The sequence below is a fragment of the Cetorhinus maximus genome, chromosome 11 (assembly GCF_964194155.1).
Source record: "Cetorhinus maximus chromosome 11, sCetMax3.hap1.1, whole genome shotgun sequence".
In the NCBI taxonomy this organism is placed as follows: domain Eukaryota; kingdom Metazoa; phylum Chordata; class Chondrichthyes; order Lamniformes; family Cetorhinidae; genus Cetorhinus; species Cetorhinus maximus.
The window spans coordinates 104307563-104321459 of NC_135889.1; the positions used below are offsets into that span (position 1 = coordinate 104307563).

Genomic DNA, 13897 nt, shown 5'->3' on the forward strand with positions numbered 1-13897 from the left:
GCGAATTCGTAAAAAATACAAATGATCTTTTAAGTACTTATTTACTGAAACATTGGTATTCGTATTTAGTTTGAAAAGGATTACAGTTTGTGTTTGGAGAATATAACCAATCAGCCCTAAGCAAAGAGCAGAAAACTGCAGATGCTGGAAATCTGAAATAAAAACAGACAATGCTAAAAATACTCAGCAGGTCAGGCAGCATATGTGGAGGGAGAATCAGAGTTTAATGTTTCAGGTTGATGACCTTTCACCGTAACTGGGAAAAGTTAGAGATGTAATAGGTTTTCAGCAAAGAGTGGGTGGGACAAGGATAGAAGTAAGGCCTGTGATAGGGTGTAAGACAGGAGAGGTTGAATGATGAAAGTGTTAGTTTTCCAGGGCCAAAGGGAATGGTGATGAGGCTAGAAAAGAAACAAAGGAACAAAATGTGTGTCTAGGACACGTGTAAACTACTGCCTGCAAGCAAAATAAAAGGAAAACCTAAACCTAAATTCAAAGAAAAGGAAACAGGGCCCTCAACCGTATCTTCCACATTCCCCACAATTCTGCTGTCACCCCTTCTGCTCCCCCCTGGAACCATGATAGGATTCCTCTTGTCCTCACCTTCCATCCCGCCAGCCTCAGTATTCAACGGTCATTCACAGCCCAAAAGGAACATGAGAAAAGTAGTTTTGTTGCTGACGTACGGCAGGTTGTTGATGAAGAAGGTAAATGATTATAACCAAGCCTTGCATACTCAAAGCACAAACTTCAAGCTTACTCATGTCCAAAAAGCAGGAAACAAGCCAAATATTACTTTCACTCAAGTCTCAAGAGCTCGATGTTGAAAATCAAAGCAGTAATAGTGGAATGACGCCAGGGTGGCAAGCAGCTCCATAAGCATAGACAGAGGTGCAGGTCAGTTTTACCCTCCGGCCAACACTCCTCTGAGCTAATCCTTCCCAGCCCCTGATGACCTCATTTCGACTGGAGTGAGTGGATGAATCATTTGGAATTTTAAAGGGACAGATTAAACATAGCGACAGCAAATGGCTTTTCCCTAGGATTTCTTGCCAACCCTTTCCTAATCGAGGTAAAGATCCCCCTTGTTATTTAATATGTTGTGAACTACGCGGTATAAAGTCCCCGTCATTATAACGTAATATATCCTTTGGCCTGGTGTAAACCATGCAACAGAAGAGCCCCTGATTGCGAATAAGGGCTAAATGATGCAAATTTGTCACGCTCCGCTGTAGTAATAGGCTGTGAATTCTGGATTTCTAGGGAAATTGTAAGTGTAGAACAGCAGGTGCCAATTTGATTGAGGAAGTAAGGGAAGCATCAATAATGTACAAAATGTTTTATTTTTGCTGGAGTGCAAAAGGGGGATGGATTTGTTAGAATTCAATATTACTTGGTAGCAATGCAACAATAAGGACCTTTGTCGGCAGATCTGCAATAATAGCATTATATTCTGATTGTAGGGCTGCTGGAAGCAGACTCCACGGGCATGAGCACATCTCGTGGACATGCAGAGAATTTCATGTGGCAGATATTGCTCAGTTATATCCTTACACCATCTGTTTGTTTTATTGGAAAGCTGCTTTTACTTCCTGAGATAAATCATCAGAGACCTTTAAATCCACTTTGTAGAAACATCCATTAACCATTTTCATTTCCACATGAAATAGTGCAATTACCCGTTTAAATTTCAAAAGAGCCACCTGCCCAAATACGTAACAAGAATACAATTAAATCAGCTTTAAAAAATGTCATAGGAGCTTTTTAAGTATGATGATTTTATTTCAGTCTAACAAATCTGTTTTGGTCTTTTTTTCATTGCTGGCCTGTTGGTGGCTTCATGAAATGAAAAATTCTCCTCTTTTTGAGCATGCATTGCACGTAAATAGGCAGGTTGTGTTGCCATGGAAACCAGTTGTCTCGGTTCCAACATGCAGTGTCCTTACTCTTCCTGCAGGTGAGTCCGTGCCTGAAGATGAACAAATTGATGCCAAAGACCAAAAAACCTTGGAGCCGTGTGACAACCAGACAACCATTGACAATGTTGCTCCAGCACCCAAAATCACAGCAGGGGAGAGGGTGAAGTTAGAGGAAGAGATCAGCAATTTGTATAAGCAGCTTGATGACAAGGTTTGTGTTTAATGACCGATGGACCTCACATTACTACACTTGTACCCTAGTACATTGTGCCCTCTTGCTCATCTGTTGTAATAATAGCCCAGAATTTGCTGGTAAGTAGCAGAAGGTTCATGATGCATACTGTATCAGTGCACAACAAACCCTGCAATCTGTGGTGAGAGAGAGAAAACGTTGTGAGTTGTGAATTGCCAATATTGTTAATAGCGTTAGCCTTGCAAAAACAGGATCTCGCCATCAAGCTCCCTGTGAGTTTAACTGCTAGCTCTGTGCTGTAAATGTGAATTAAACATGCTGCTACTTCATGGACCCTGACAATTGGGTGATTTATGGTCCTCACATGTCACAAAACCTTGGAAGGCTAGAAAAGGAACAACTGAAACTTTGGCATCTCACTCTCACAGGAGTATATTGCTCCTAGAAGTGTTTAAATTTAATCTTTTATTCTTACTTTTCCTCTGTTTCTATTTTATCTCTTAATCTTTCAATCTTTCCCTCTTTTAATCTCCCCTTCTGTATCTAATTAGACTTCAATTCACTCTGTTTTGTTTTCTGTTCTTTGGTTTGTTTTTTTCCTTTCTGTCCTTAAGTTTCATTGGTTGAGGAGATGGACTATATTGGCCCCGTCATTTGCTGAGGTCTCAGATGCTCTACTGACCTTGTTATCAATTCCCACTTCTCGAAATTTGTGGTGCAAAAATAATTGGAGCTTAAGGGTGAGAAAAATATCCAACCCACGCACACGCCACAAAATGTTTCCATCCAGTAAATTCTGGGCCATTAACTCATGTTTTTTTTAAAAAGGGATAAAGCTTTTTTTACTTTTTTCTGTTTATGTGTATATGAAACATGAACAGCCACTGCATTGTGGTGTTCTCCTGTAAAGCAACCTTTTGCTATCACTGGTAGGATGGATGAGCTCACTGCAATCTTTATTTTCAAGTCTAGTTTTAGCCTTGTTTTGCAGCCAGCGCCTTCATAAACACAGCTGGCCTTTAAAATTAAGTTAAGTGGCCATTAGTGTTTGAATGGTTGATGCAGTCATTTGCAAATCTCCCTTAAAATGACTTGTTCTCTAGACAGTGATGAAAGCTTTGTAAACTAAAACTGATATGAGCATTTTCTAATGTTAAATGTCCTGCAATCACTCCATTGGATATTAGAGTATGAATTTTAAGCACACTTGACTGAAATTCCTCTTGTTGCAGTTTGCTTAAATTGAATTGGAGATGGCAGTGCAGTGGTAATGTCATAGGGCTGGTAATCCAGAAGCCCAGGGTATTGCCCTGAGGACATGTGTTCAAATCCCACCATGACAGCTGGCAGAATTTAAATTCAGTTAATAAATATGGAGTTTCAAAACCAGCCTCAGCATTGGTGACTATGACAACTATCATTGATTGTTGTAAAAACCCAACTGGTTCACTAATGTCATTTAGGGAAGTCTGCCATTCTTACCTGGTCTGGTCTACATGTGACTCCAGACCCACAGCAATGTGGTTGAATTTTAACTGCCCTCTGAAATAGCCCAGCAAGCCATTCAGTTCCAGGCCTATTTGGGATGGGCAACAAATGCTGGCCTTGTCAGCAAAGCCCACATTCCGTGAAAGAATAAAGGGGAAAAAAATGGGGTGTTAAGAGTGAGCACAATTCTGTAAAACAAAAATACTTGCTGTAAAAGCAGATTACAGCAAAATATTCCCGGACACCCGTATCAGTCAGAAATTTGGGGTGGTACCACAATCTCTTGTTGAATTTCCCTCTGATTTTTTGTTTTGTTTAGGATGAAGAAATTAACCAGCAGAGTCAGCTGACCGAGAATCTAAAACAGCAGATGCTAGACCAAGAGGAGGTGAGTTTTTGCAGACAGTAATGTCAATGTTTATGGTTGTTTAAACCAAATGTACCAAGGTCAAAGGAATGGGCAAAAGTGGGGATGACCTGGCCTTTAGAGTTTTTGTCAAATACAATGGATCAGATGGAGCGCTGCTGGGACACGTTGGCTTGAGGTGGATTTAAGTGCCAGTTGTCACTGGGATTTCACTACAGACTCGTCTTTCAGTAAAATGTTTTGAATCCCTTGTTATGGCACAGCCGATGGTAAATGTTGAGTTGTTCAAACCCCAAAGGGAAACTTGAAACAACTGCCACAACTTGTTTAGCAGTTTGTATAAATTTCAAGCTGCATGCTTTGAATTCAATAGTAATAAGACCACCAAGTCTTATAGGTTTTTATAAAACTAGATTAAACATTTATTAATAAGAGAAGTGATTTTAAATACATATGTAGATCTACAAATTACTACAATGATAACTTCTAAATCACCTAATCAATCTAACTCCCAGTTACACTTTCGTTAAGGCAACAGTAAGACCCAGATTTTAAAAGACCCAGGCAAAGAATCATGATACCCTGAACAAGCCGAATTCAAAGTGAGCTTTCTTAACTTCAGTTCTTTGAAAACAGCAGCTTGAGGCGTAGATGCTGAAGGCTTTTCACATTTGTAAGATCTTAAAATGCCTCCCTTACACACAACCTTCACTCCTTTATGCATATTTTCCCCTTTGAATGCAAATTCCCATTGTTTCACTATGTCTTTGGACTTTATCTTCCTGATAATAAAAACCTCCCATAGCATTAAAATTTACCAGTAGTCTTTGGGAAAAAACTTCACCTGGCTGGGTGACACATTTCACCCCTCCTTTGAAACAATCTAGTCTGGTTTATTTAAAATGCAAATGTTCTTTCAATTTACATTCTAAACTTCCCCCATCTTTACCTACTTAACATTTCAAACCTATCTTATCTTCTAATACATCAAAGCCTTCAGACCAACTGTCTTTAATCCAATTAAGTCTCTCTCTCTCACATACACACGCACGCACACACACACACACGCCCCACTCTATTACTCTACTTTACAATAAATTTCAATAACGTTATTAGAATTATTATATCTTCCTGACACATCATGATTGGCATAAGGATTTTGATCTGGCTAAAACTGATATGAAAATGTGTGGCTATTTCCAGCTGTTGGCTTCCACAAGGAGGGATTATGAGAAGATTCAAGAGGAACTGAACCGACTGCAATTAGAAAATGAAGCAGCTAAGGATGAGGTGAAGGAAGTGCTTCAGGCCTTGGAGGAGCTGGCTGTCAACTATGACCAGAAATCCCAAGAGGTGGAAGACAAATCGAAGGCCAATGAGTTGCTGACTGATGAACTGGCGCAAAAATCGGTAATTGTCATAGTTTTTGCTGTTGTTTGATTGATTGCTTGGAAGAAGAGGAGAAAGAGAAGGAAGAGAGTAATTGGCTCGCCATATCCTAGATCTTGGTGGATGAGCAAGTCCATTGCTAAAGGTAGCCATTTTGCTTAAGTATTCTCTGAAAAGCTTTGCCAATTAAACAATCTAACTTTAAAACTAAAGAAAGATTCCAGTGCTGAAATCCTCCACACGTGCAGCAGTCTCAAACCGATATTCAGCACCGAATACTGGCGAGGGTGATGATGGCTTGAAGGTGCGCAATCATGAGTCTGGCACCGTGAGGCAAAAGGACTGCACTAGAAAAATGTAGGAACGTGGTCATAATTGTGGATTTGATAGTCAGGGGGTCAGACAAGCAGTTCTGTTACCATTGATGTGAGTCCCTTGGGGTCTGTTGCCTCATTGGGCCAGAAAAAGGGACATTGCAGAGGGAGTGCAGAACATTCTGCAGGGTAAGGGTAAGAGCCTGAAGCCATGGCCTAATTTGGAACAAATGATATAAGGAGGAGGAGGGATTCAAGCCCTGCAATCAGAATTTAAGAAGCTGGGACGAAGTTAAAGAGTAGAACCAAAAATTGTAATCCTTTAAGTGCCAATTAGGTTTGTGAACAAACAAGAAACCACATCAAAGGCATATTCTGTTTTTACAGCTTCTTAAAAATATCAATCATTCTTGGGTCAGCAGAGCACCTGCTGAGCTGAAGCCCAGCCATGCATTCATAAGGGCTACAGCTGTCATAACAAAACCTTCCAGCTACATTGCCTGTAAATTACAGAATAGAATGGTGTCCCATTTCCATTTCAAAGCAGAGTGCCTGTTAATAAATGTAGCAAGATTCTTTTCAGGTAGAAAAAGCAGGGTTTTTTTTTTAATAACCAGCATGTCAGTCGATTTAAATCACAGCACAAAACATGTCCTGCCAGCTCTGTTGTCATTTTAGTTTACATCCTTTTATGCATTTTGGCACTTTTTTCAATGGGAAATGTACTGTAATGCATGACAACACTTATGCAATGGTAGTCAATGGAAGGGTCAACTTACCTTTGCAGGACAAACCTCTATGATGAATCACTGCACTAAAAACACAAATACACTGCACTAAAAACACAAATACACTGCAGTACAGCATCTAATAGGTGTAATACATTTGAAGGTGTCAAAGCAAACATGCCAAGGAAATGTATTTTTCTCAGGCTTTCAAAACCCACACCAGCGCACGAAAATTTTGTGTGGGAGGAAATGCAATTTTCCTGTGGTCCTCACAATGGTGACACCAATCTCAGGAGAGGCACGTGTGTGTTTTACCCCCAAGGTCTTCCTGATCCTCAAAGACCACACAAAAATGGCGTGGGGTCCGGAGGGCAGAGGGCATTTGCTTTTCCAGCAAAAAAACTAAGTTCAGCATTTCACGACCTGATTCGCACCTCCACTGGGAGAGGAAAATCTGGCCCAGAAAGTAAAGCGGTGAAACGGAAAAGAAAATAAGAGGGGCAAAGAGACAGGCTGAGAATAATTGGTGGCTAATATAACAGTAAAATGGTTCTCAAAGGAGCAGTCGAGGTGATTAGAGATGTGTTGGTGGAGGCAGAAGGCATAGTTGAGGTACTAAATGGGTACTTTACATCAATGTTTACTAAGGAGGAGGACTTTGCCAAAGCTATAGCAAACAAGGAGGTTGCCAGGATATTGTTGAGGTAGTAGAAATTAGAAAAAACACCCAGTCCGGAAGGGATGGATCCTAGGTTGCTGAGGGAAGTAAGGGTGAAAACGCAGAGGTGTGGGCTGTGATCGTCAAATCCTCTTGAGATATGGGGTGGTACCATTTTAAGTGTTGGCCTCCTCCCCTGCCCCCCACCTTGTTCAAAAAAGGGGAGAAGACAATTCCTGGTCGGTTAGTTTTTCATCAGTGAGGAAACGTTTAGAAACAATGGGCTGGATTTTGGATTTTACAGGGCAGCATATTCCCTGCACCCCCAGCACCCCTCTGACAGTAAAGTCGGTCATTAGCCCACCCACCCAAAACTCATCTGCCCCACAGCCTTTAGGGAGCCCAGTGGAAGCGCTCACTGCAGTGATGTCGCCCGCCCTCTTCCTGTCCCCACCAGCAGCGCTGAGCCTTTCTCTGGGCGAGTTTCTTGCTGGCTGCCCATTAATTGGCCGTGAAATTGCTGTCGGGAGCCGATAGCAGGCGGAAGCGCATTTCACGTCCGCTGATCGCGCGTGCCCGACGAGTGTAAGATTCAGGCCAAGCTCTTCCCTGCAAATGTATAGAATTATTTAATTCCCTAGCTGCTGTGGTATAATTTGAATCCATGTCTCCAGATCATTAGCCCAGGCCTCTGGATTACTATGTAACATTACACTACTGTGCCAGTATATATAGATGACACAAAGCTTGGAAGTGCAGGAAACAATGAGGAAGGTAGGGATAGAGGTTGGATAGTGTAGTGGAATTGACGGACTGAAATTCAAAATTTGGGGTGACACATTTCAGAAGGAAGAATGAAAAGAGACATTGGGCGCAGTCGTGCAGTAGCGGGCATGATAAGAGACGTTTTACCTGCCAGCGCCATGGTGGGCTTTTTGCCCTGTATCATCCCCTTCCCGCCTCATTAATTATGCAATCACAGGAAACATGCCGTCTCGCTGGCGGGTGGCCTCTGATTGGCCTGCCACACCGTTACCTCGCCGCTTCTTCACACGGGGCGCCATATTTAAGTGCAGCCGCTTGCACACTTGTCAATGCTTGCAGCCCAGGACTGCTCCGGTGAAGACATGGCCCAAAAAGCCAGGAAGAGCGCATTCCCGATTCAGTGATGCATCCCTGGGACGCCGTGGAGGCCTGCTGCAAAATCTCTACCCCATTCACTGGCTGCAGGAGGCCCATCAGCCTCACCACTGTGGCTTGCAGAGCAGGTCAGTGCCCACGATGCACACAAGAGGTCGGCCATCCAGAGCAGAAAACGGATGAATGATCTCATCTGTGCCATCAGGGTAAGTCAACCATCTCATCAATCTCGACTCACCCACTCACAAGCCCATCGCACATTCACTGGCATCTCACTAACTGCGACCTCAAAGGGACATCACCACCCACTCTCCCTCACACACCCTCACATCTCCATCTGGCCTCATCTCCTCTGGAGATCAACTCCTCATCCTCTCGATGACTCCACTCAGCACACAAGCGGGCCTGGCATCCTTCTCGTTTGGTCTGCCATGTATGTGCCTTGCTCTCACTCTCCATCTGTCCATGCAGGCCAAGATGGCGCACAGTCACTGGGAGAGGTTCCAGCCCGAGGGTGGAGTGCTGAGCATCATGGTCCTCACATCGTTCGAGAGTTGCGAGTTGGAACTGGCTTGAGAGGGCATCGACCGTTCCTGCGGCAACAGTGAGGTTGACAGCGAGCACTCACGTGAGGATCCTGCACCACATCATCCCTCTGTCAACGCTACTCTGAGTCCACTGTTCTGTGTTCAAACCGGCGGCCAAGAGTTAATAATCTCCACTTTTTCACTTAGGTACACTTGACACTTTGCCCTCAGACAACCTTGACCCCGGCCCAGTGCCGAGAGCACCTCGGCTGACAACCCTGAGGGCAGCACTGTTGAAGACCCATCATGGCGTTCACCCACACCCTCCACCAGTGCAGAGACACATATCTCGGCAGGACATAGATGTAGAGTAGCCTCAGGATCACAATCTGGTGAGCACAGTACACAATCTGTTCCACAGCAGGTGGAGGCAGGGACATCCTTGGTCGACAGTACTCAGAGGACTGCTGGAGGCAAGGAATCTGCTGACTGAGTAGGATGACGAGCCTCTGGACTCGGTCCTCAATCAGTTGTTGGAGCTGCAATGGAAATCACGGGAACATTCGGAAGGGATGTCTGGTGCACTCCTCAGATTGTAAGGGACGATGGAGGAGCCTGCCTGCCTTCAGTCTGGGGTGATAGTGCTGTCATGCTGAAGTATTGAGGTCAACACTGGCAGGATGGTGGCCACCATGGAGGCCTTGGTGCAGGACGTCGCTCCTGCACTGCTGCGCAGGCTGAATTCCATCGCTGAGGCTATGGTTGGCCTCCAGCAATGTCAACGTGAGAGGGGTGCGGGGCAGCTCAGTCTCACACCAGCTTGCCCTTCTCCTCAAGGAGTCACCAGAGGCCATCAGGCACCCATAGGGAGGAGGCCCAGCAGGTCGACACCCTGGGGCCACCCACCCAGGTGACTCCAGGAATGTCCAGCCAATCGAGATCTCCTCTTCCTGTCACCCCCCACTGAGCTCCAGCTCCACAGGCCAAAGAGGGTGGGGCTGGTCTATGCAGGACACCCAATACAGGCCAGGGCCTTCCTGGCCTCGGCCCTCCAGAGGATGCCCATCAAGGTAATCACAGACAGGGCGTAGCAGTCAGCAGGCTGCCTCCATCTCTGCTGTGGATGTCGGGGAAGCACCAAGAAGGAGCGGCAGGGTTAGAAAGATTAAGAAGATGTAGTTGCACAGCCTGGGCATGGGTGTTAATCACTTGTACATACTGTTCACTATTGTAAATAAACTCCCAACAGTGTCTCCCTGCCTATGGCTCCTTTTTATGATGAGCAATACCCATGCCATTCAGATGTGAAATCTTGGTTCCTGCACAAGATAAAAGCAGGTGTCTCAGCCCAGGGCCTCTTCTCTGAGCAGTGTGTAACCTTTAGACCAAAGTGATGGTCCAGCTGCACACTCACTGGACACACTTGCCTGCACCTCGATGGTGCTGGTCATTGCTGCCAGAATGTCGTGGGCAGGTGTCACAGAGTTCCCTCATTCTCTCTGTGTGCTCTCAGCACCTTTGAGTTTGGGCTTGTCCCCCATCTCTTCAGAATCTGTGATCGGCGACACTGCTTCTGAGGGGACAGGTGCTGAAGTCTGGCAAAGAATCAGGTGCATTTAAAGTTTCACGCCTGCATTTCCATGATATGACCCTTAACACAGAGCGCAAGCGAGCTGCCCTCAGCCAGACAGGAGTCAGACATTCACAGAGGCAATGTGAAGATCTGTGGAGTGTCCTCACTGCATGTCGTCATCATTCTCCTGGAATCTAGCGACTATTAGGGCCACCGCTGACATGGGCCTGAGCAGTGAGGGTATGTGCACTACCATCAGCCACACAGGAGTCAAATGTTCACAGATGCAAGGTGAGGATGTCAGGACTGTCCTCACTGCATTTCATCATCATCCTCCATGAATCTTGCAGGTATGAGGGCCTCCCGACTATGTCTGCCTCATCTGGCCAGTGCAATGGCCACATCGCCAGCACCCTTGCCGACGAGGACCCTCCCTCCCTACCGTTGCAGCACCAGGTTGTGTAGCATGCAGCAAGCTACGATGATGTGGGACACCCTCAAGGGACTGTACTGCAATGCTCCACTGGATCTACCGAGGCACCAGACCTCATTTTCAAGATGCCTATCGTTGGCTCCACCAAAATCTGGGTCGCGCTGCTCCAGTCTCTGGCCGCCACATGGGTGTCATCAGTGATGTCCTCTGTGGGTAGCCCTTGTCCCTGAGGAGCCAACCCTGCAGCCTCTGTGGAACTTGGAAGATGTCAGGGACTTGAGGCCTGCTAAGGATGTAGGAGTTGTGGATGTTCCCTGGGAATCGTGCGCAGACTTGTAGGATGCATTTGTAGTAGTTGCACACCAGCAGAACATTCAGTGAGTGGAAGCCCCTGTGGTTGACGTAGTTGATTGCTTGTTGCCATGGAGATCCACGTGCCAGGTGCCACGTGAATGCAGTCGATGGCACCCTGAACCTGTGGAAAACTAGAGATATGTACAAATCCCAGCGCTCTTGCTTCCTGGCTTTCCCGATCCCGGTTGAAATGGACAAAGTTTTGTGCCTTCACAAAGATGGCATCCCTGACCTCCTGGATACACTTGTGTGTGTGGAGGCTTGTGAAATCCCGCGCATGTCTGCTGGGGAGGCCTGGATGGAGCCACTGGCATAAAAATTGAGCGTCATGGTCACTTTCACGGCCACTGGCAGTGGATGCCCTCCATGTCCCCATGGCACCGAATCCTGCAGCAGGTGGCATATGAGACCAATCAGTTCCCTAGACATGCGCAGTCTTCAACGACACTGCTTCTCAGTCATCTGCAGGAATGACAAGCGCCATCTATAGACCCTGGGTCTAGCAAGGCGCCTATCAGTGACAGCTCACTGTGGATCTTCAGCTGCATGCGCAGCAGGTCCTGCTGCCCCTTTATCTTGAGGGAGGTGCTCCTCTCTTTGCTGAACCAGGTGCCTCTGCCACTCTCTTCTTCTTCTCTGGTCTCTAGTTGTAAGCCAATAGGCATATCGCTAAATCACCAGTCTCCATGATCCTTATGCTCTTCTCCTGCAGGATCAAAAAGAGAGATGTGTGGGTTGGCATATGTGTCCTAAGACTCTTGGTTAAATCTGAAGGCCCCTTCACGCATGCAGGAGAGTATTGGCCACCACTTGGATGTCCAGTGTGTAGTGCGTTTCATGGCTGTCCGAAACCCCACCCACCTCCTCCCAACTCTACTTGACCGGTTGGTGGCAGCTTTGGCCACTGGACCGCATGCTGTGCCCTCAGCTCAGGCACAGGCATTCTCCTAACCCACACTGCAAGGCTGCACTGTTAGCTTGAACCATGGGGGAGACTGGTCTAAACCTGAATTAAGACATTGCAAGGGGCTGTAAGCGCCTCCACCAGTGACTGCGCCATAGCCACCTGTCACAAGGGGATTGTCCAACTTGTCCAGTCAGCCGATTTGTTCTGTTGCCCCCTAAGACGCGCATTAACTTGCAGTCTGTGCCCGAGGGGTGAAAAGTTCTGGAACATTTGGTGGCGCTTTCATGCTTTTGCTCTGCTTGAGAGGGCAGAAATGCTTCAGAGGCCCGACTCCAAGCATCTCAATGGAGCTGCTGCTGAACTGGTCTCAGCTGTGGCCGAATGCTCACATTGACAAGCTTTTCCCAGTGCCTGGCTGCTTCCCTCAAGCTCCCCACCGACCCCCGGCATGTGCTTGTGTACTTCCTTCAGTCTGTGCTACCTTGCACCCCCCCCACAACCGCCGCCACCCCCTGCAGCCTCACCCACACTGGAGCCCTTGCCCCAGCAGCGCACTGAAAACCAGCCGGGGGAAAAGCAACTCTCCCGTGATGTCCTATAGGCGATGTTCACGAGCACTGCACAAGGTCCTGTGCACTCACCCCTGAGTTCCCCTCAAAGTCCAGCTTCAAAGGCAGTCATGAAGCACACCGTTCTATTGTCAGGCCGATGTGGGCAGTGAATTTAACGTGGGGGTATGATTCCGGCGAGCAGGGCTTCTAATGAGGTGAAAAATTATTGAAATTACATTCCCAACGTGCGGCAGCGGGAAACGCAGACCGCCATTGACGGGTGGAGTGGGCGTTCGCAAACTGGTTTCACAACGGCGGTTTTTGGCCTTCTCGCCATATTGTATGCTCACGACTGCATAGCGCCTGCCACCAAGAGGACTGGACAATTCCACCCAATATGTGCTAAATGGTACAATTTTTAAAGAGAATGCAAGAGGACAGCGACTTGGGGGTGTTTGTGCACTCCCCCTCTGATGGTGGCAGGAAAGGTTAACAAAAGGTTCAGAGAAGGGTGTAAAGATAAGCCCAGCAACTACAGACAAGTCAGTTTACCCTCGGTGGTGGGAAAGTTTTCAGAGTTGGTAATTTGGGACAACATTAACAGTCACTTGGACAAACGTGGATTCATTAAGGAAAGTTAGCACAGGTTTGTTAAGGGCAAATCCTGTTTAATTAATATGGAGTCATAGAGCTGGATTTTCGTGTTGGGCTCAGGAAATGCGAGTTCAGGAACCTGGGCCCGTTCCCTCTGCCCGTAATCCTCACGTCCCCTGGAGGCACGAGCTGGAAGGGTTTGGGTTTTCCCAAGTCCCGAGGCAGCGTTGGAGGAGTGTGGATGCTGAGGCAGGCCGGCTAAAAGGCAGGGGAGTGGGACTGGGTGGGAAGGGAGCCAGCATAGACACAACAGGCCAAATGGCCTCTTTCCGTGCTTTAACCGTTCTTCGATTCTTACCAATTAATAAGACAAATAGGACCCTGGGCTTTATAGAGACCTGGAGGATAAAAGTCAGGCAGTTATGCTAAACCTATATAAAATACAAGCTAGGCCCCGGCTGGAATAATTTGTTCAATTTGGGGCTTTAGGAAGGGACACTTTAGGAAGGACATGAAGGCTTCGGAGGGGCTAGAAAAGAGATTTACTAGAATTGTTCCAGAAATAAGAGATTATTACAGTTATGTGAATAAACTAGGTTTGTTCTCCTCAGAGTAGAGAAAGCTAAGAGGAAATTCGATGGAGACATTTAAAATCCTGAAGGGTTTAGACAGAGTAAATAAAGAGGAATTGTTTCCTATGGCTGAAGGGTCAATAACCAGGGGGCACAGATTTAAGGTGATTCCCTCTGGCTCTTTTATCAA

General features: G+C 46.4%; 1 protein-coding gene across 1 annotated transcript in view; it reads left to right on the forward strand.

Moving 5' to 3' along the window:
- Positions 1 to 13897, forward strand: part of kif5c (kinesin family member 5C) — a 192549-nt gene that overhangs the window by 122256 nt on the left and 56396 nt on the right. Inside the window, exons 12-14 of the mRNA XM_078552528.1 lie at positions 1958 to 2130; positions 3920 to 3988; positions 5171 to 5377. Of these exons, the coding sequence (XP_078408654.1) occupies positions 1958 to 2130; positions 3920 to 3988; positions 5171 to 5377 (449 nt within the window). The remainder of the gene's footprint in view (positions 1 to 1957; positions 2131 to 3919; positions 3989 to 5170; positions 5378 to 13897) is intronic.